At 36.5% G+C, this 23,069-nt stretch overlaps 1 protein-coding gene across 3 annotated transcripts in view; it reads left to right on the top strand.

The window, feature by feature from the left end:
- The window catches only part of LOC121079026 (formin-H-like), a 40,954-nt gene that overhangs the window by 10,994 nt on the left and 6,891 nt on the right, over nucleotides 1-23,069 (top strand). For 2 of the 3 annotated variants that reach the window (XM_040575860.1, XM_040575862.1), the window contains 13 exons: nucleotides 1,223-1,327; nucleotides 2,778-2,864; nucleotides 5,595-5,768; nucleotides 6,873-7,021; nucleotides 8,977-9,153; nucleotides 9,766-10,189; nucleotides 10,386-10,548; nucleotides 13,796-13,907; nucleotides 18,059-18,149; nucleotides 18,691-18,777; nucleotides 21,005-21,157; nucleotides 22,765-22,894; nucleotides 23,029-23,061. In XM_040575860.1, coding sequence (XP_040431794.1) covers nucleotides 1,223-1,327; nucleotides 2,778-2,864; nucleotides 5,595-5,768; nucleotides 6,873-7,021; nucleotides 8,977-9,153; nucleotides 9,766-10,189; nucleotides 10,386-10,548; nucleotides 13,796-13,907; nucleotides 18,059-18,149; nucleotides 18,691-18,777; nucleotides 21,005-21,157; nucleotides 22,765-22,894; nucleotides 23,029-23,061 — 1,885 coding nt within the window. The remainder of the gene's footprint in view (nucleotides 1-1,222; nucleotides 1,328-2,777; nucleotides 2,865-5,594; nucleotides 5,769-6,872; nucleotides 7,022-8,976; nucleotides 9,154-9,765; nucleotides 10,190-10,385; nucleotides 10,549-13,795; nucleotides 13,908-18,058; nucleotides 18,150-18,690; nucleotides 18,778-21,004; nucleotides 21,158-22,764; nucleotides 22,895-23,028; nucleotides 23,062-23,069) is intronic. The other variant, XM_040575861.1, reaches the window with a different exon arrangement.

Below are 23,069 nucleotides of genomic sequence, written 5' to 3'. Positions count from 1 at the left end.
GATTTGCTTGTGATACTGAGATACCTTCCTCTGAATGTGTTGGTCTCCTGCACAGCCGGGGCAGTGCTCCTGGGGAGGGCCCTTATGGGAGAGCCCCACGTGGAAGAGTTTAAAAAGGATGATTTGAAAGAAAGATTTTACCACAGAAACTTATCTCCTGGTGGGGAGGTCATTCTCCAGGGAGGTAGGAAACATCCTATATTGTAGCTAATTGAAATTGGAGCTAATCCACTGGATAAAAGAACCGCAAGTGTCTGGGCTGAACCCGAGGGTATCTGCTGGAACAAGCAATAGATGCAAAGATTTGGCAAAAGTAAGCAGAATGAGGAGTTGAATATTTTGTAGAGAAAAAAAATGCACTCCTTCGGGAGTGTGCGACTTCCTGCCTGTTAGCAAGCTCCTGGCCCAAGTCTTGAGCTCTGGTACGTGCTCTTTCCAAATTCCTGGTTCTGCTACTGTTCAAGAATGGCTATTTTACTGGGGAAATCTTCGGCCTGTCTCAGAGGGCCATTGTTTATTCCTCCTACGAAGGGCTGTGAAAGAGCTTCCACAGTGTAAGTGGCTGCAGTTCTGGGCACCTGGTTACTCCACTTTCCTTTTCTCTTGCTTTATTCTGGTTTGGTATTGCAATCCCCACCCAGTTCATTTTAGAGTAACACAAATTAATGTGTGTAAGCTTATTGACAGTGCAACCTCTTTTTTTTTTTTTTTTTTTTTCTGAGCAAAAGAAAGGGGAAGTGTAATGCCTGCTTCTTAACGTATTTAGATAAGTTCAAGTGACGGCTGTACCTGATGGTACAGACATCAATTTCTCTCCCCTTCATCCTGAAAATTTAGAATGGTCTGATTTTGCTTTCATGTTGTTTGTATGCAGTACTTTGCACTACGGGTAAGACACAGGCAAGCATGCAAAATTGATGTTTTCACTTCTTGCCAGATTTTCTAACTAAAAAGATTTCCTCCTGGCAGTTCTGTCTCCAGATATTACCACCCCATCTTCTAAAATTGTAAAAGCCCCTGTATATTTGATATCTTGTGGACTCTCACCAGGTTTCAAAGAGAGATTATATTTGCTGGGCAGGTTGTCGATAGAACATAAAATATGAGTGAAATTGTAATTTTATGGCAGAAACTGTAGCTGCAACTGTCACAAGTAGTCAGTATCCTCAATAGCCAGATGAAAAAACAGTCTCTAAAAACATTTGATTGACTTTTTTTCCAGTTAAGCCAGGAAAAAATCCTCAAAATTATGAACATGGTGAAAAATAAAGAAGTGAGCATTGAAGGAGCTTTGCATTTGGCACAGAAAGAGGTGTATGCTGAAAAGGTAAGGTCACTGTTTGATCTATTTTGCAAGACATCCAAATGTACAAGCATGTTCTGGAAAGCCTGTTTGAGTGTTAGGAGCATATCTGTGCTGCTTTGAAAGCTGCAGCCCCAGTTTGTGCAAACATATACATTCCCAGTTTATTCCAGCTCAAACCAAATGTGCCTGGTACTAAAGGCTAAAATCTGCTGCTACGGTTGTCCTGTTCAATGGATATCTCATGTAAGTGCTGTGGCTACATTCATGTCATTACCTGGATTAAGTATTTTAAATTTAGATTGGATATGTCCATACAAACCTCCTTCTTCCCTGAATAGGTTACTTGTGTACATTAATACATCAGCCTTATACTCCTCTGCTTATTCCCAGTCCAGTATCTCCCTCATTGCTTTCTCTATCATCCAGCAGAGAATTCCTTGGAGAACTTTTCACTAGCTAGTTCCCTTTCTGTTTGGGGTTTTTGAACCACCCTCCCTATGGGAGAATCTCCAGGAAGGAGTGAAATCTTATGATGTGCTAATGACACAATCTGAAAATTTCTTGCACAGCAGGAACTAATAGTGATTTTGAGACAAACCTGGTGCTTTTGGAATTTTAAAAAATATCTTTCTGAACTGCTTATTAACTTCTTGGCTGGAAAGAAGTAGAAGAAGCAGCAAAAATAAGTACTAATAAAAGTGGCATAAATTTTGCAGAAAGGCTGCAGACAACAAAAATATTAAACTCAGCAGTGTAAGACTATGTGGACATATATTCTCAGAGTAAGAAAAGAAAAGGTTCCTTTTCTACTTTTGCCACATTAAAGATTTTGTGATAGCTAATTATTAGAAATAAATGAAATTTAATATATCTGGATCATGACCTTCCCTTTACTGCATTTTCCCAAAGATGTAAAATTAATCATTGTCCATGCAAACGATATAGCTGATGTAAGAGATCAGATAGCAAATTGTATACCCTCACTTAATATCAAGGAACAAAGATTTGCCATTTTAATGCACCATATTCAAAGGCTTGTAAATATTTTTCTTTAAAGTCGCCAACAGCCCTTGTTTGCTAGTTAGTGCCTTTAATAAATGGCTTATACTCATGTATTTTGAAATGTACTTGGTAAAATTGCATGCACTCTGTTCTTTTCTTCCTCTCCTTCCTGTTTTCTGCTCTCTATTTTGTTTTCCAACCAAATCTGTGATCCCTCCATTAGTTCAGCAGGAGTTGCAGATATTTTGTGAAAATCAGACCAGGAGGGTGCTTCCACGTATCTCTGTGTGGAGTGTTTCTACAAAGCCCCCAGCATGGTTTGATCACTGTTTACTGAGGGTGATTTCACCTGAGAACATGATTGTATTTGAGTGTATGAAAAAAAAAAAAGCAAAACAAAACTACAACAACAACAAAACACCACCACACACAGTGTGGACAAATTGCTGATTTCTGTTCTATTTTTTAGGATTCACCGGATTTGCTAACTGGCTCACAATTTAACTTTAGTATCTACAAATACAAGCACTATCGGTGGCAGAAACGAATTCTGCAGGTAATTAAAAAAAATCTTACTTTTGAAGAATATTAGATGCTTAAAATATTAGACGCTTAGGTTGCTCAATAAATATTACAAGATGGCTTTATATGTTCTGTGGTTCAGTGGGGTGCAAGATATCGAAGAAATATTCTACCTTTTACTCCAAAACTATTCTGGGGATAATATCTGAAACTCCTTTTACTGAGCCTCAGACAGGGCTGTAGAGTGATCTTGATGATCTAAGAGGTTATTTCACCTCTAAGAAAAACCCAAATTTGTCACAATGGTAATTGATTATAATAGGTTCTGCCTTGGAGATGTTGTTATTTGCTACTTTGCAAATGTAATTGCATATAAGTGATGTAGAAGTACTTAATTTCTCTCTCTACTTCAACTGCAACCCCTAAAACCTACTTACACACTTGGGAAGAAATGTACCTGGGGATATTCAGGATCTCAGGCCCCACTGAAAGTAAGAGGAATTCAGGAATTCCCAATGACGATACACATTTTGGCAAATCTTTCTGAAAATTTTTCATTTCCAAGTAATGTGTTTAAGATTTAATAAGTTGTTTTCTAACATTTATTTATTTTTCAAATGCTAAAATTGATTCCCCAACAGGTTCACAAACCCTCCATCACAATAACAAACTGTGCCACATCTCCTAAAGAGATGTCATCAATCTTATTTTTCATTTCCTGGGCCAGGGCCTCAGCAGGTGTAAACTGAAAGAGGTTCATTGACTTCAGTGCAGTCATTCCAGTTAATGTAATTCCAGTTGAGAATACAAAGCATTGTGAAAAGGTTTTAATTTAAAAATAACACTTTATTTAGTGTAGATACTTGTTCGTCACAGGTTGTACATGTACTTCACACATTGCACCTTTCTCTTCTGGCAGAGCTATGTGACGTGACTAGAAACAGGGGGATCTTCTGGTCAATATTTAAAGATTCTGATTGTGGTTTTAAGGAAACTTAGTTTTGATCCTAGAACTGTGTTCCCCCAGTGTATAAAGAGAGAAATGCAGTTTTCAGGGCTGACAAATTGGGCTCTCTGGGGAACATTACATTCCTATGTCTGGCTATTTGCTAAAATGCAAACGTAGATTTTAAGGCAAATACCTTATTGACTTACTCTGCTCATAAGGTTATCATTTTTTTTTTGTTGTTGTTTGTTTGTTTTGTTTTACTCAGTTTTGATGGCTATCTTTCCACGGTTCTGCCAAGCAGACTTTCTTTTTCATTGCTTCACTGAGATTGTATGAAGCATGATAAGACATTCTTACGGGGAAAGTTTCAGTTTGCAGACTGTGCATTTCATCTCTGGTTACTCTGTCTGGTGAATTCTTTTTCTGACATTATAAGCCCTTAAGGTTTTACTGACTTACCACACCATAATGGGACAACAATTGCATGATATTAGAGTAACTGTTTGTCAATATTCCATGAAGGCAGTGGTCCCCTGTTGTTTTTGGGAACCTGGATTTCACTGATTTTTTTTTTTTCCTGAAGTTTGGATAAAATTTGATAAGGAGCATGTCCAACCTGTACATACTAAAGGGTAGGTTTTGTTTACTACATCTCAAATGAAGAAAGCATAACATCCTTATTTCCCTCAACATCCACAAATGTTTGGAATTAAAAGATCATTTGTTTAGACATAAAGCTGATGGAAAAATGAAGAAAGCTACAATAGAAGTGGAACATACCATTTTGGAAATTTGGAACAATTGCAGTCCTCTAGTTACCAATAGCTATCTAAAGTCACAGATAATAATGAAAATGATTCTGCTTTGGAGATTTCCTTCTATAAACAGAAATGAGGCAAAGGCCATGGTATTAAAATCCAGTTAACATAGTCTGCACTATATGAATGAAAGGTGTCAGGAAACATTTATGATCAGAAGTAAATATCTAACCCAGACAAGATCTGAGTTTGTTTTCTCTGTGGGCCACACTCACTGATGCGGGACAGTCAGAAAATATCCACATCTCATTGTATCAGCAAAGCTGTTTCTGCTCAGCAGGGATGGACATGCAGAACAGATACTGGAATCTGTCTGTGCCAGTTTTTAACACTGTAAATAAGATTATCATTCCACTGTACAATCTTATTTTGGAACAACCACTTTTTAATTATTGCAGCTGGGAGGCAGTAAAAAAATAACTATTGGCTATTAATATCACTCCATGTATATACATACAGGCAAAAAATTTGTGTTAGATCAGATCTAAAAACATAATAATGATTGTGTCAGAAAGTAATCTACCAGTAGATTACAAATATCCTCTTTTCCTTACATGGAAGGTGCTGTTGCAAAAATAAGCACCTTCACTCCATTTTAGATTGAACTAGTTAGTAATTGAATCTCTACTGAGATGGTCATGCCGTTAGTTTGTGCTACCACTACTGCTGAATGGGAAGTTTTTGCACTGTGTTTCATAACACAAGGAGAATTTCAAAAGAATTAATATTTCAGAATGATAAATTGATGCCTATTCATCTAAAGAAATAGATAGTCATTGTAACTGTGTTCCCCCTGTTTGTTTTGTAACTAAAACAAATACAGTACAGTATCTTGATGATGGAATGCCATTTTTTACTCTAATCATTGGCAAAATAGATATGTATTCTAAGCTGGTCCTTTATCTAAGTGTCCTTGCGTGGTGATATTGGAGACACTCTCTTTCCCTTCCAATGAAGAGAAGTGACAGAATCAAGTAATGAGAGCTTTCTGTTCCAGATTGATTTCAACACAAAGACAATTTTTAACATTGAAAAAGGAATTATTAAGAAACAGTTCCCTTTCTCACAAGTCAAAGCCTGTGAAGATACTGAAAGAAGACGCTTCAGCATTGTGTTTCATGGGCGTCAAGATTATGAGCTGGAAGCAGTGTCTCTTGATGATAAAAGGAAGGTAAGTTTTTATACTGCCACAGATAGATTGCTATAAATAACAGCTAATATTATGGTATGGAACCAGCAGGTCCCAGTCATAAATAGGAATTGTTATGCTGTGCATTGTATAATCAAAGCAGTAGGCATGTCTTTATTCCGTGTATGTTGATACATAGAGCAAAAGGAATGTGAGTTCAGGATAAAGTTTGGCCACTAAGACTGAAGACGTACAGTGAGCTCGGGATGTAGCATGAAGACAGATGCATTTTTTTTTCAACAAGAGTTTGAATGCAGTTGGTCTGACATTGTATTAAAACAAGCAAACAAAACTGATGCCACACACATTTGGATTTTAATTGAAGTTTTCTAAGAGATTGTTTTCTTTATACAAGGCATGCATTTATAAAAATACATACTCTTAAGAATGAATGAGGCCGTCCTGATGCTGGGGATGGGGTGGGGAGAGAGGGAAGAGATACTGGTTCCTCTTTCACCATCAAAATACACTGTAATTATAAAGTTATCAGAGGAAGACAGCCTAGGTATTTGTGCAATTAATTTTTGCAAGATTTTGTATGAACTGTTTCAGCTCCTTTTGAGTTCTAGGCTGAATCAAATATTCTAAGGAGTTTTTGTAATTAGGCTCTACACTGAAATTTGAGAAACTCAGATTGTGAAATTAGCCTTTCACCTGAATGCAGATACTGACCGTGTTTGGGGGTGGGTCAAATATTGGAATTCATGCCATCCCACTGCTGAAGCACTTAAGTCAGGTGCACTATTCAGGCTGAGTTATAGACTCTTAAAAAACATGGGATAGTTTAGTAAGAGTTTAGACTTCAGTAACCTGTTAGTAAGAAAATCTTTTGCAGAGGGGTATATTCTCCTTATACAGACAGGTTTAGGATTGTGGACATAATAACAAATTGCAGTTAAGTAGTTTAGCATCATAGAAAGACCCTATTTATTCTACAAAAAAAAAAAAAATAAAAAAAAAATTACCTATTTGGCCAGTTCTTATAGTGTAGACAATGTTTTTGTAGTTGAAAAATCCACCTGTTAGTGTCTGATTCAACGGAATGAATATGGGAAATATACTCTCTCTCTGACACTTTTTATATAGATAATATACCTTCTGAGCAGAGTTATACAGAGTAACTCATACAAAAGACCAGAAGATGCCTGCTCTGGAAGATCTGCAGAATGTGATGTGATACATGAAGGATTGCTGGATTTGCAGCAGAACAGTTTTATATCCACTGAATGGGTGAAGTACGAACTATATCTTTGTGGACCTGTGGGTTGTAGATTATGTTAAATTGTCTGGCAAATACCTTAAGATTTTATTTTGTTGATAATAAGTTAATTGTTTAATTTATTTTCAAAGTTAAAACTTAGATGCCCAATCTGCATGAGCTGAAAACATTGAAATTAACTGTTAGTGTAATAGTGGTGCCCAAAACGGTGAAGTCCTAGTGTGCTTTACTAACACAAATATATAACAACGATGGTTGTCAGTGATTTTAATGATGGCACTTTATACTTACCTATTTACTTTTTATTCAATTTGCAGTCATAGAAAAAGGAAAGAAAGACTGGGAGAGCAGATAAGGAGTGTAGGAGTCTGGCTAGAGAATGCTGACTTGCATTGGCCAAATGGCTGCCCATCCTACAGATATCCCACTCTTCTCTTGAGCCAACTTCTAAAATACCTTCCCCCCCCCCCTCCCCCGCCATGGTCAGGTATTGCTTATGCTATCAAATGAGAGAAAAAGAGGGGAAAAAATCCATCTAGCAAAAACTAATGAAAAAAATTAACATTGTAATTATCTGTATGGGGCAATTATCTCAAAAGACTTCACAGTTCACATAAAATGATTTTAATTGTTTTTAAAAAGCTACTATTGTATGTCTTGTAAACACTATCCTCAAGTGTGTCACAGGATTTGTTACCTTGCAACATTTAACAAGTTTGTTAACAAACAAAAATTGATTTTTATTTATCTTGTGAAGCAAAGCCCTTGTTGCTTCCCACTTGATATTAATCCTCTCTTTTTTGGCAAAGTAAATAATGGTGGAAACATCTGGAGATCCGATTAAACTATAAGTCCCTGCTTTAAAGAAAGAAAAGATCAATATAACTGCCAGCTCCATTAAGCAATTCTTATCACTTTGACTGTTTATGTGGGAATAGATGCAATTTATATTTTAAGTTTAATTCTTCTGGTGCTGCAAAACTTATTTAAATTCTTCATATAACACCTTAATCAACTAGCCACACCTTGAAGAGAGAGTGGAGGGAAAGAAAGGTCTGATAGAACTGTCAGAATGATAAAGAAATGCATTAACCCTCAGGAAAAATGAGAATTCAAATGCTTAAATAAAAATAAAAAACACATACAGTAAAACCCCACACTTGTTGAATGTGGGGCCTTTGTTATAAGCAGCAGAGCAGAATCCTAGAGGAGAGAATGCAGCAGGAGATTTCACTGTAATAGAAACTTTATGGTGAGGCAATTTGTGCCAGGAATAATTTATCATTTGAGTCAGTAATACCCACACTTTGGCATGGTGACTTCTGATGGAAGCCCTTGAGTGGAGAACACTTGATCTCTTCTCCCACATGACTCGTGGGAATGAAGGGGACCAGGATCAGTCCTCATGGAGGGAGAGCATGCGCAGAGGCATTTCCAAGTAGGAGAGTTATTGGGCTATAAGGCTGTGCACTAACTTATATCCTGGTGGCTTGTTTATAGCTTGGTGGCAGTAAAACCTGGAAGACCCAGAAACTGAAGCGTCAACATATTATGCTCTGATCAGCCACATAATAAATTCTGTTAAAAGCTACCAGTTCCTAAGGAACTACCACCACAAGCCAATAAGAAGCATAAAAAGAGTGGGAGAGACAGACTGTGGCTAACAAATTAACAGGATGTGTGTGATTTTTAGTCAATAGTCAGATCTTGTTCTTAATTTTGTCTAATTTGATCGCAGACACAGTCAGGAAGCTCATCTTTTATGTCACTGTTTACTATGTGTCAGATGAGAGTAAGAAGCCTTTATCTCAAAGATTTTGTGCTTTAGTCTTGATACTTTTTGACTGTTCCATGGAAGATGATATTAAAATGTGGTGACTCTGACAGTAGAAAATTCTTTAACAAAGACAAGGACTGTGTAAATAAGTAGTCTGTGAAGAATGAACAGAATCTCTATTCCTTGCCCTTCAGGTACTTGGTACAACTACGTGAAGGAGAATTGACTTTGTATTGCATAGGTCTGGGAAGAGAGAGCAGGAATGCACACCCTGTAACGAATACAATTAATTTGTCAGGTGGTGATGTGAGTGTCAGCAAGGAGAATGAATGTGGTACCTTTTCAGTCCAGACCAAAGAACACAATTATTTGTAAGTATAATTGGTAATTAATAATTTGTTAAAGCAGAACAATTGAAAATAAGGTCAAGCAGCAGAGAATCTCAGTGTCCCAGAAGAAAACACAGCAAGGGGGGAATGAGGCCATCAAATTTATGTAGATAATCCCTCCCATAGCTATGCAGTGATTTGATGAGTGTTTTAAGATATCTAAAGTACAACATTGTGGAATTGAGAAGGTGCATTGAAATGCTTCACACAAAGACTTGTCTAGTCCTCATGTCAGGAGTTAATGAAGAGATATACCAATTGGCTTGATTGCACACATATGTGAAGAGGTTCTGACCAGCTTGTGCACCAAGTGCATAAGACTTAGCACATTGTTCACCTTCCCCCAAGGTGGAGAAGAGGAATTACGAGGTAACTGCACCACAAAGTCAATATATGGCAAAGCTTCAGCTCTCTAACCTTAGACACGTAAGCAATTAACTCTGTCTGAAAAGGTCAGAGTCAGCAGCACTAGGCTCCTTTGACAAGTAAAGCCGCTGAACATCGTTCTGCTTAAATAAGAAATATCTATGGTTGTATTAGTCAGCATGTTATTTACACTTCCTTACATTTATGTATGACATTCTTAAATTTCAGGTTTCGAATACCCTTTACTGTCCAAAATAACAGGACAGAGGGTGTCAGCAAGCTCCAGAATGAATGGGTGTCTCTCATAGAAAGGTACTGTCAGCTGTGCAAGGGTGCCTCTCTCTCTCAGGAGGGATCTGAAGGAGACACCTCCTCTGAAGCTGATTATGAGAATGTTACTGTAGCTCTGAATGAACAGAAAGAGGAGGCCCTCTATTTGGGTTTGAGTTCTGCAACAACTGACCTGAACAAGCCTTCAAACTCCTGGACAAAGCCTGCAGAAGGGGAAGCAGCCCTATCATCACCATCTCCACTTCCCATAAGTAAGGCAGAAGTGCCACCAGCCCCACCTGTGTTCCCACAGCCCAGCAGCCTTTCTCCCTTGACAAAGAGAACCAAAGCCTTTCACTGGGATGTTGTTCCTTGTGATAAGGTGAGGATGAAAATAATAGTAGCTGTTAAAGAGAGGAAAAAAAAAAGGAAAAAAGTAGTTTGTATTATCTGTATAATAATCATAAAAGTACAGTTGTGCCACAAAACAACCGGGATGCACTTCTGTATGTTTGGGTAGAACAAAATAACACTGTTATTTTGTCTTTTTCTCTTTCCTGTCACTCTTATGTTTTTAGATTCAAAAATCCATCTGGGAATCATGTGACCCACGCAAGAAAAAAATAGACCTTTCCAGACTCTGTGATCAGTTCCAGATCCAGGACTTGGCAGTATTTCCAGGCAGTGAACCTCCAGCCAAACAGCACATCCTGTTAGATCAAAAAGTTGCACATAACTTCAGTAAGTTTATTAATAAGAACTGTGTACTCCTATCTGAAGAACTGGGGTGAGAACTGTATGAATTTTCTGTTTCTAATTTCTACCATTTGGTGCATAAAAGAGACAAGCTTGGGTCTAAAGGCTCAATTGCTGTAAATGTGGTCTTTAATGATGTAGAATAGAAGCACCAAACTGCTCTTCCTATACAAGATATCTGGATGTGCCCTCAAGCTGTGATGCTGTTATCTTAGGAAAGACATGTAAAATCATATATGACACCTGTGAAATCGATGTTAGGACTTCAAAGGCTTTCCAAATTCTGTGGGCTGGCCAGGTGACACAAGTCACCAGAAAGCAGGTTGGTAGTTGGCACTTTGGGTGCTGTGTTCAGTCTCTCTCTAACACTGAGTTAAAAAATATTCATGTAGGTTGAAATGGGTCGGTAAGAAGCCTTTGAGATAGCTACAAGCCAGGTTGTAGGAACTCTCTTGACCTTTCTCAAGCTGACTCAGAAAACTTAGACTGTGAATGACTGTCCTGAATGATCATGAACTGGATCCTTCCCTCCCATAACCTGGGTATGATTATGTCAAAGGCCTAACCTAGGACAGCCTTTCACGGCTAATGAAGCAGTTCAACATGTAGTTCTAGTTTTACTAATAAATGATGTAAAGGTCTTTCAAGTACTCTAATGAGAGGTATTGGATATTAAAGGAGCAAGAATAATTGTTTTTCAAAGACTACACTGGTTTCTGTTGCAGAGATGGCTTTCCAAAAAATTCTATAACCTAGCACTGTTTTAAGAAATGTTACATGTGTAAAGAATTCAGGGCAGTTAATTTTGAAGTTTTAATGATTTCATCTTTATGAATATTGATAAGAAGGAATATACTTTGGAGATTGTGTAAAGTTTTAATTGAGAACTGTAAATAGAAATAACTTGTTGGAATTATTACATCCATTGACTAATAATTTGAAGGATTAAAAGGAAGTGAGTGATACAAAAGTCTGGCTGTAGATAAAAAGAATCCTATAATAGCATTTTTATCTGCTAAATTATTGCGGTTTCTTTTAGGAAAATTCTTTCTTTTGGTTTGCAAATAGCACCATTCTTCCTTTTGATCCTATTCCTCTTACAACTTTTTTTCACTGAGACATTCTAAGACCGTTTCTTAATCTTATCCTTAAAGTCCCATCATGTATTTATTATAATGGACAGTACTTAGATCAAAAGTTAATTTGATCCTCAGAATTCTGATTAATCTTCCTGCAAGTGTTACAAACCACAGTCCTTAAATTAATGAATAAAAAGATGAAGCTCCAAAATGCCTGTAGGTTAAAATTTCTTGAGAATTTGAGTGGATGTCCAAACACATGAGAAAAATGAGAGTTCTGAGAGAAGATCGACACTGTAAATTCAAGTCTGATGTATGAGAAAATGCAGATAAAAGCTAAGTTATCTAGTGGCTTCTTGTCAGATAAACTTCTGCCACACAGAGAACAAAGTGTCAGAAAGTAAGAAACAAGAAAAACACCTTCAGTTTACCAAAGAAAGAATCCGGGGAGGTGTATGTTAATCCAAGAATGTGTGATCTCATTGGTGAAAAACTGACTTAGGATAGAAAACAACTGTTCCTGTGATTTGGCTGATGTCTGTTTCTCTGTATAAGAACTGGTTTCCCATATGTAAAATCCTTATTTTGCCTAGGAAAATATTTTGAAACTTAAGACGATGTGGTAATTTTGAGAAAAAAATCAAGAAACGGGTAGACAGTGAGCAGGAAGTACATAAGTTAATTTTAATTTTGAAGAAAAAATTGTTGATCACTTTTTGGAATGAAAGAAAGTTTAGAAAAGATCCAAGGACTCACCTCTTCACCTCTTTTTTTTTTTTTTTTTTTTTTTTTTTAAAGTTGTGTGTTATAAAATAATAGGGCTTTTCTTTGTTTTAAAGATAAACCACCATATTCAGATAAATCACTGCTCATCCACTTTGTGCAGGTTTTCATGGGTATTCTGGAAAATGAGTTCAACAGCTGTAACATTTACAGACACAGTGAATTATGAATGTGTATATGAGATTAGAAAACTAATTCTGAATCTGTGCCACAAATATTTTCATTAGAAATCCCATTCTCGGTACAAGTGCAACTATGACAAGGAGCTGAAACAACCCTGTATGACCTTTGAGTGACAGAGAACATCTTCAGTTTTATTTGCAATTGATTTCTTTTGTGAAGTTTGATGACTAGAAATTATTCAGTTGCTAATTTCAAACACTGAAAATATTCAAAAAAACCTTAAATGCTTTGCTTTGTGAGTGGTTTGTGAAAAGGAAGAAGTTAAATTTTAAAATCAATATTTTACTATGAATTATTCACTGTGTTACTGGCCATGGATATCATCTTACCTTTAAAGCTTCTCACTTTCTCTGTTTAGCCCTCCTGTTCACGTCCTTGGTGTTTCAGATGTTACTTCCTCATCTTTTGGTAATGATGACGGAAACAGGCAGTAATTAAAAAAATAACAACTGGTAAGGCAAAGTAGTCTTCTTGGGAGCAACAGCCTTACTAATGATTCTTCACCTGTATGTGGAAGAGATATCTTATTTCCATTTTCCTATTGTAATGTGTATTATGAGCCAGCCCCAAGTCAGCACACATCTTAAACATTATAAAAATGTAATCAGATTTTAGAATATTATCAAAGAGTATCTGTCAGTGAAGGTCTGACAAGGACAGTATTAAAGCATACTCACTGGGCAGTGGGGAAGAAGTTTCCCATGTTGCCTTCATTTTGGGATTAATTTTTGTTGCATGGACTCCAGTTACCTTCTTTTGAACCCTAGAAATTAAACAAAGCAAGTAAACAAAATCCAAACAAATGAAAAACTCAATTTCTTTAACATTCAAAATACTACAGTATGCCAGTATGTGGTGTTGTTATTCAGAGAAAAAATATTTTGAATGTTAAGCTGAGTGCAAGAGACATATATAATAATAATAAGTATTTGAGTGCCATCTGATAACAGTATCTTGATAGTTCTGTCTTAAGCTTTGACTATCTTCTGACATAAAACATATTTTTGCTTGACTACTGCTATGTATATTAAAAAGAAATATGAAGACTGAGTTTTTGTTTTAGCATTAGCAGCTACTAAGTGATTTTTTTTTTTTATAATCTGGAAAATAAATATGAAATGTTTTGATGATTTTTTTCTTCCCCTGAGCATTTTCTTCCAAGTAATTTAAGAATTGTTTTTCCCCAGACATTTTTCTTAAAAGTTTTCATATAAAACCAAGTGAGTTGAAAGAAAAACTATACATTATACATGAAGAGAGTGGTGGACTTACAGATGAGCAGATTACAGCACTACGAAGGTAATCTTTGGGGTTCAATTGTTTATTTATAAGATTCTATGTTTTGGAGAAGGCATAATTTTCTTCAAATAATGGGTAGTTCAGGAAAAAATGCTACTGAGACATTGAATCTATCCTGACCATAGATAAAATGTTAGAGTTGCACACAGAAATCTCAGTTCTTGCAACAGACATTGTAGAATGTACTTCCAAAATATAACTCTTCCCCATGTTGTGTAGGAAGGGAACTGCAGGAAATGACAGCAAATCTGACAGGACTTTGTCGAACTGGTTACAAGGAGCAGAGTTAGTAAAAGAATGAGTAAGCTCACCTGCAGTGAGCAGGTGTAGCAGTCAGAAAACTTCACAGCATCTCTTACTACAGCCTTATTGTCTATTGTGGCCTCAGAAAAGAAAGAAACAAAATGAATTCTGTTCCCTGTTTAAAAACTGATTTGGACATAGGAAGCCAGACGAGTGTTAAAGGAGAATATCAGTATTTCTGAGTGGCAGAGATTTGTGGGTTTAAAACAGAATGCAAGTTTTTGTATCTTAAAAAACAAACAAAGTAAAAACCCACAAAAAAACTATACTGAGAGTAGTACATTTCAGGAGTGTAAGCAAACTATAGGCACGTGAAATTTGTAGGAACTGGGTTGTCTCTCTGAATAGTTCAAGACACAGGAAAAAAGTGGGTCCTAGAGTAGTATGCACTACACATCCAAGTCCCCATGCAAAGCATGTAGTACCAGTGCCATTTTATTATACACATTGTTATGAAAATTTGAACTGAGACTGCTTCTTGCTTCAAAATGAGAAAAATGAGTGTTTTGTTAAAAGGGAGCTTGGAAAAGCTAGCATGATGCTAGCAAAAAAAGTGAGGAAGTAACTAACTTTTTATTGCTACCAATGTGCCTACTTTTTGTGCAGTGATTTTAATTGTGGTCTTAAAATCCTGGTCCTAATCAATACAGTAATTTTAAAGTTTGCAGAATCATGTCTGCACTTAGAAAGTGACGAGAACAGGAAGAACAGATGTGAAATGCATGTAATTAATGTCAGTCGGTGAGATGGCTTGTAGAGAGCTTGCCTGAAGTACGAAGGGACATGGACAAGGCACTGAGCATTTAAATGTTTTAAATATGCAAGTGTTCTGGAGGAGGTTTCCATGCTCCCTACATGCTTTAATATTTGTACCCCACAATGGTGCACAGCAGATTGTGAACTAGTGAAATGTGTAGAGCCCTACTATAATAGAGCTCTATTTTTTTCCAAAAGCTGGCTGTAAATGTTTCATATAAAGAAAAAAATATATTTATATATTAAATATAACTGCATTTTCTAATTGCAGTGGTGGAATTGGTGAGGGTGTAATTGCGATGAAGTACCTGGAACATTGTGTGTTTTCTCCAATTACAGAAGTAATTACGGAGCTGGCAGAAGCGAGGGAATGCCCCAGTTCTGTAGCACTGGGACATTGAGTGCTCGGGGTCTGAGCAGTCTATTTCTTGAGTGCAGCTACAGCTCATACCTAGGTTTGCAGGAAAACACCGAACATAGTCCATTGTTCAAGCCATAATACAGCACTGCAGATTCGGTAGAGGATCTCCATGCTCTTGAAATTAGTATAGCACCACTGAGATCAGTGATTTATGGCATCTGGGCTCTTTGCCAACAGAAAACAATAATAACAATAATAATGCTGATGATGGTAAAGAATCTTGAAAGATTTTATTTTTACCTTGAAGATTTCAGAGTCTTCCTTTGATACCAGTAATGCTGAGGTAATTTTTCTAGCAAAGGAACACGTAGGAGACATTGGCTGCTGTATTGCTGTATGTTCTATAGAATCAAGGATTCTATTCCTGGGATTCTTGTTTATTGTCAAAATCTAGGAAAGTGTCTACAAATCTTGTAGTGAAAAGAAGCTTATTTTTTCACCCCAACAGTTTTTAAAATGTTACTGAAATATGAAGAGATGCATTCCCTGACTGGGGGTGGATTTCCAAGACAGTTAATTGTCTTACAACTGCCATTCAGACACCTTATTGAAATGGCAGACATTTACCTGAAAATGTCAGCAATCAGAAGTTTCTCTTGTAAAATACACTGCAGTGGAGTTGCCATGATACAAGTAGCAGGACGTTTAGCATTTTTGAAGGTCTTTCTACTTCCTTTAGGAGTCATGGTGTAAAATTTTACCATTGAAAACTCTGGTCTCCAATTAGTTGGGAACCTGTGGCTATGACAGGAGTTTAAACAGGATAGTCAGGGACAGGAAAACTCCTCTGCGTGCATATTATACCTGTCATATGAGCCTCAGCAGGAAGTCTAAATTCCACTATCACAAAATGAAAAATATTTAAAGCCAAGAACAAGATTACATTTTTAAGAGTGACCAGTGAGCAAAATGCTCTACTCATGTATCCAATGAAGGTTAACGGAAGTAGTGGAATATTATTAGAAACTTCAGGACTTATTTTAGTAGAGAAACCTTTCCATAGTTGTCTGAATGAATTCTTTATCCTGACATCTTTAAATAACAAGGTACTCTGTCTCTACAAACTTTTTTTTTTTTCAGAACAATGTGAGATTTTAAGTTACAAAAATTCCACTGTAGTCACATTCATGTAAAAGATATTTAAGGAATGCATTCATATATTCTTGTGCTTCCTTTCCCCTGGCTTCCATTGCTTAATGCTTTAAGCTGTAAACCTACTAGATAACCTGTTAGTTTCATTTCATATACATAATATATTAAAAAAAGGAATGTCGGATTTCTGATTAAATGAAGATATTTGCTGTCAGTTTTTATTTAATGTTCTTTGAATTTGCTCAAAGTTAAACCAACTGTTTTTAATGATAAATAAAACTCTTAATTTTCCAGCAGATAACTGGTATTTTAAAATGATATATATATATATTTTATGATGAATGGAATATTTTCTAATCTGCTTTAATATAGATTTAATAATTCAATACCCAGCAATTATTAAATTGAAGTGTCATATTAAAAGGTTGACAACAGGAAAAAAAGGTTATTGTTTGTCCTGTATTTAAAATGCTAAAATCTTAGCTTTATTTTTTCATCTTTGAATAATTTTCCTTACTTTTAATGGAAATGTATATTCATCCTCATGACTGTTTAATCATACTTGTTGTAAATTTAGTTTTTTTTTTCCCAGAGAAAAAGGAGATGATAGTAGACCTGAATATATATTTAAGATTCTTAACACTTCTTCTAATAAGTTAGCTATAACATCAATTCAATTTTTCTTCTTTTAGATGTGCTATGAATTTCCATAGTGTATCAGGCAGGCAGATTTCCAAAGGATGGGAGCTGTGGTGTTGTGAGTTTATTTTTCTAAGTGCAGAAATGTTTAAAGGTGTCATTTTTTTTTCTAAAAATCTGTGGCTCTGGAGTGCTGTGGGAAGATATTCTGTTACCTTATTCGGAAGGAAGGAAGTTTGAGGTCTGTATTATGTGCTATCACAACAAAAATGAGAAACAGATCTCGGATGTGTTGCAGTGCTTAGAGAGCCAGAAACACCATTACCCACTTTTGTTCCATGGGCAATTAAAAATTTTTAGATATGTAGAGGTCGGTCAGACTGTGGAGCCTACTGACTAATCACACCATAACTGAGCCTGCTCTGTTTTTGTGCTAATTTTTGAAGAAGTTACTGCTGGAGATGAGCTGAATGAGCATGTCCGTAACTGCTTAAAAACTCTGTGTTGTTTTTAGGTGCTGAAAGGTTGTCAGATATGTTCATCCAATAAAAGAAACCAAAGCATGTATATATCAGGCGCAGAATTAATGAATACTTTAGAAAGAGTAACATTAATTCCCTTATGGTACAGTTTTACCTTTACCAAAACCCATGACATTGTAAATTGTCTGTAAGTCTGCAGATGAACTACTACTGACTGTTATTTTCAAGCTTTGCACATGTCTAAATATTTTCAGATATGCAGAGCTATCTGCAGATCATTTTTGTTTTCTGTTGCACCATTCACTCAAATGTCCAAAAAATACCATTGGTTAAAGAGTAAGTATGCAAAATATAAAACAATAAACAGTAAGGAATTCTGATGCATGGAATGAAACGGCTTTTACATTATGGCAATATTCAAGGAAAAGGACATCTGACTTACATTTGTTGTTTTACAGATACATGCTAACACCAAAAGATGCGGAAAGATACCAGTCATTCAAGGGGTCTCCTTCAAAGCTGCATGTGGTTGATCAGTTTATGTTAGAGGTAAGAAATCACAGCATTAAAACACACCACACACTATTTCTAGGACACCTTCTTCTAGATAAAACCACTACAAGAAGCTGTTAGTTGGAACTTAAATTTACAGCCTTAGTCAGAATCATTGTAAGAGGATTTATCTGATAAAGAGTTGAGACAGTAAAAATTATGAAGAGAACTTTATGGATCCATTTTTTGCAACTCCAATTAATATGTCCTCTTCTTCCCCCCAAATAGGAGCTAATTTATTCTGAGATAGATTTCCCAAATCTCTAAATGTAAAACTGTATATGTTTAACTGTTCTTGTTCACGAGAAATGAGCACCATTGACTTTAATAGTGTCTGGCCCTACCAGCATATAGCATATTCTTGGATATGCATATACAAATCAGGCATATACACACAGGTTGATTTTATTTGTCAGAGTATATCTATAGTCTTAATGCCTAGAATAAAATTAATAAGTGGGCACAGAAATTAATAAAATTATGATGCAGATGAATTGCTCAATGGGTTTTGTTTCCTGTTCTGTTCACTTCCATGCAGATGTGTAAAATCCCCCACTTGGGCCAGAGGCTGGATCTCCTGCTTACCATACGTGAACTACCTATGAGCATGAGAGACTTGGAGCCTGTGAGTGACTGCTTTAAAGTGACTGCTTTTGCAAATGACTGCTTTATCATTTGTTTGTAATCAAAATCTACCAGTTAGACAGCAGGGGCCCCAGTGGGCTTCGTGCAGATTTCAAAGCTGTGTAGTTGCAATTTTTTTTTTCACTTTAGCAAAATATTTCACAGTCCATAATGTAGGTAATACAAAGTGTAGTAATCCAAGAAGCTGTTTGTATAAAATATCATTTCATTTCACTGATCAAAAATGATAAGCAAAAAGATTACAAAAATAAAAATAAATAATCTTTATAGAGCACGGCTTTGATAACAAAGGAATTGCAAGTAACACGACAGTGTTAGAAACATGCTGCATTTGAAATACAATGCCACTATCTGATGGTATACTTGGAATGTTTTTGGGAATCTGAAACTTGGGTGATATAGACACCTGCAGAAAGCAGAATGTAAGCAACACGTAACAGAGCTTGGATCAGCCAATATGACCCCTTTCCCTGGGTACTATGGGAAATTCAGTATTTTTTATTTATTGATTTTTTTTTTAACATTAGCTAGCAGAATTGTTCTCGTTTTATTGTGTTTTGTTAGTGATAGACTATTCTACAGTACTGGTTTAAAACAAAACACAGTAAAACAAAAAATAGATGGAGACATATGAGGGTTGTGATATGCATGTATATACATGCATGTACATTTAATATCATCCTTATTCTACTAATGGGTTGGTAAAAGATATTCAATTTTTTATTTGGGGTTCTTAAACTTTCTTCTTTCTTTGGCTAGTGATAAGACAGAGGTGAATTTCACCCTTTAAATTCAATTCCATGTGTGGGGAGATTCTTGCCTCAACAACTGAAAGAATTGGTCTAATGACATAGATACTTGAGTGAGTTTATTGCACCAGCATCTCATAGATATTTCCTATTTTCAGAAGGTTGAAGGAGGATGTCCACCCTGAGGATTACTCACTCGTTAAAGTGCAGTGTTGCAAACCAGGCTTCAAGTCCCTCTCTGCCTTTTTCAGGATGACCTAGAGGATGGGGTGGGGTGAGGGTATGCAAATAAACAGTGTTCAAGTCTCACGGACTGGATCTTCCTGATGCAAGTCAGGGTTTGTGTATGCTTCGATTCAGTGAAAAGGTTTAAAAGGTTTTGCTCTCATTCTACATGGGAATGAAAACAAAATTTTAAAGTTCTGCAAGTCAGAGTTGTTCTCTTTTATTTGTCTGTGGTTAAAACCATAGTAACAGTAAATAAAACTCAGAATAGGAACAGATGGAGGACACTGGGGAGATGCACAGATTCCTGACCCTGTCTGGTACCATGCTACACCTTTGCTCTCCTCCACTGAAACCAAATATTAGAATGTTTGGAAGCTATTATATACTGGTTGCTTTGAAGGATATTTATTGTTCAGTGAACAACTGACTAGTTGCCTCTTTTCTTACTTATACATACTAACACATTTATAATGTGTAGAATGCAACTAAAATTCTATGGCACAGTTTTGTATTGTCTTTCAGCACCCTCTGGTCCTGTGCTATGCTCTGAAAGTTTTGACAAGGGCTTTCGGTGCTCCCTCATGTTTCATCATTTCTCTACTTTTAAATTTGTGTGACAGTCGAAGGGAGGTGTGGTGCTAGAAAAATATATGCTTCCTAATTTCAAAATGAATTTACCTCTTGTGTCTATTGCTCTAGAAGGGAGGTGTCTTCCCTGGGAAAACAGAAATTGATACTGAGTTTGATTACAGGAAATTATTATTCTTCCTTCTGGGGAAACTGTACCGAGAATTTTGATAAGTCTTCAGCTGGTATAAGCAGAAGGGAGAGAGGTGAAGGATGGAGAATCTTGTACTGCGCTTCAGGCTATCTGCTTCCCCCGATGCCTGACATTTGGTGTAATCTGGTGCATTCAAACAGCAAAAGGCTTTTCCTTTAGAAGCATTTTAAGAGATGAGGTTGAATTTCTTGTAGCAGGGCTAGTTTGGCAGCCACAGAGGATCTGACCTCCATCTAAGGCAGTGTAACTGTGCCAACACCAGCTTTATCTTGGGAGAATTTAACTGCTCCTTCCTGAAGCCCCCTGGCTTGTTCCCCAAAGAAAGTTCAGTGGGAAGATATCAGCTAAAGTGTGAATTCAGGTGGGACAATGAGCCTTGGCAAAGGACAGGTATAGCACCATTGTTTTACTTGCACATTTAATTTGAACTTAAAGAAGATTTGTTTCAGCTAATAAACCAGAAAATCCAAGCAAGTAAGCAGCTGCAATCCAGCCAGAAATTTGTTGCTGTCTTGGAGTACATTTTAGCCATTGGAAACCATTTAAATGAAAAGGCTGGAAAAGAGAAGGCTAAAGGATTTCGATTGTCATCTTTAACCAAAGTGAGTAAATATTTTTCTTTTCATTAAAATCATCATATTATAGTGTATGTTGGCCATTAACATTAACTCAATTTTGCCCTGAGTGTGGAGAAAGGCAATCATTTTTAATGAGTAGCTAACATTTTAACATCTGCTCTTGGTTACACTAGAAACAAAATCTGGTTTAATAATGTATTCTTTAATGTGTAGTATAACAAGATGCATTTCCCCATATTAGACAGCAGCACTGTCTAGATGGGGGCACTGTGGTGTTGAATGTGCTATGTTTCTAATGAGGTAGAACATCAAAATGCTGATGTCCCTGATATTAAGATCCCCTGGCAGGAAGAGACGTCTGAGCTGCAGGCCCTGGCTAGATGCAAGTTTAGATAAAAGTGTGTTTTGCTGCATTGTGCAGAGCACTGTCATGTGGACCTGTTTCATTTCACTCTGGTCACGGGCTGTAGCTCCAGCATTTCTTCTGCAGGGCAGCACTTTTATGGCACTGGAGTAATTCCTTTGTGGTGCTTCATTTTACTCTAAAGCAAGAGCCTTTTGCAACAAGTGGTACCGTGTAATGTCAAGGTCAAGTTTCAAAAGTAAAGTATAAATAAGTGAACAAATACAAAGGGAGGGAACTTTGTCTGCAATGGTTTAAAGTTTTTAACGCCTCCACATACCCCCCATCAATGCTCTGCATTGAATGGATAGGGGAAGAAGGTGGCTGTTGTGATCTTTTGCCTTTCCTGATAGAGATAGGCTCTATAAAAAAAAAAAATCATCTGCCTGTTAGTTCTTGAACAGTCTCTTCACTCACCTAGCACTGGCATTACAGTAGGCTGAGCTTTCCATCAATTTTAAGGCAACGGCTTTCCCCTTTTCACCACAATTTGCCACCAGAAAATTCTACCACTGAATACAGTCCCCACCCCCCTGCCTCTACCTGAGAGAGGCAGGGCATCATTTTTTAATCCTAAAAAATTAAGAAACAGATACAAATTTCCTAAGCTGCCTTGTAACTTTAACACTATTGTAATATTAGGACTGATCTGAAAATAGAAGAAAATAGTTTTCCTTTTTTTTTTTTTTTTTGTAATATGTCTTTTACATCTGGAGACTTTAATATATGAATGAGTGATTTATAACTCTAGTGGCAATTCTGATACACAACTTTTTATTTATTTATTTATTTATTTTTATAACAGTTGTAATATCACATCTATCATAATGAAAAATGCCAACAAAATCATTTTCTGCCACAGAGCATCTTCCTAGATTCAATTAAGGAACTTTACTGTCTTCATGAACACAGCACACAGCTTTTAAATGGAAAGGAATAATGACTCTGTTTGGAGGTCCAAAATCAGATGCAATCAATTAGAATACCTTAAGTCAAAAAAGACCTCTTTGAATAAGAAGAGACAAAAAAGCAAGGAAGGTCAATGGATATGAAAGTGTAAAGCTGATCTTAATTGAGAATGTCTGAGAGATGGCAGATTGAAAAGGAGAGGTTTAATTTCATTGTGTTTTCTATTCTTGTCAAATTTACCTAGGAGCTATCAAATTTTTTTTTTTTTTTTTAAGCATAATAGCTCAGTCTGTCAATTATTGCTCTATTCTACTTGCAGTTATCTCTGTTGCGGGGTAAGGAGAGGACATTCACCTTGCTTCACGCCCTTGTGGAACAGATCTTCTTACATGAGCCTGATTTGGCTAAATTTTCTCAGGAGCTGACAGAATTTGAAGCTGTTCCTGATGGTAAGTGGAGGAACAACAACAAAAAAAATAAAATTAACAGATAAATAATGAAATCCCCCAACTTTTCTGGAAACCCCCATCTCAAAGTATGAATGATATTATTAGCATGTTTTTCCATCTCTCTTCTTTTCCAGCTTCCATGAAAGGCCTAAGTGCTGAAGTTGATGGTATGTAA

Source organism: Cygnus olor, chromosome 16 (genome assembly GCF_009769625.2).
Source record: "Cygnus olor isolate bCygOlo1 chromosome 16, bCygOlo1.pri.v2, whole genome shotgun sequence".
NCBI classification, from domain to species: domain Eukaryota; kingdom Metazoa; phylum Chordata; class Aves; order Anseriformes; family Anatidae; genus Cygnus; species Cygnus olor.
Note: the sequence above shows the minus strand (reverse complement) of the source record. Positions and strands in the feature narration are given on the sequence as shown.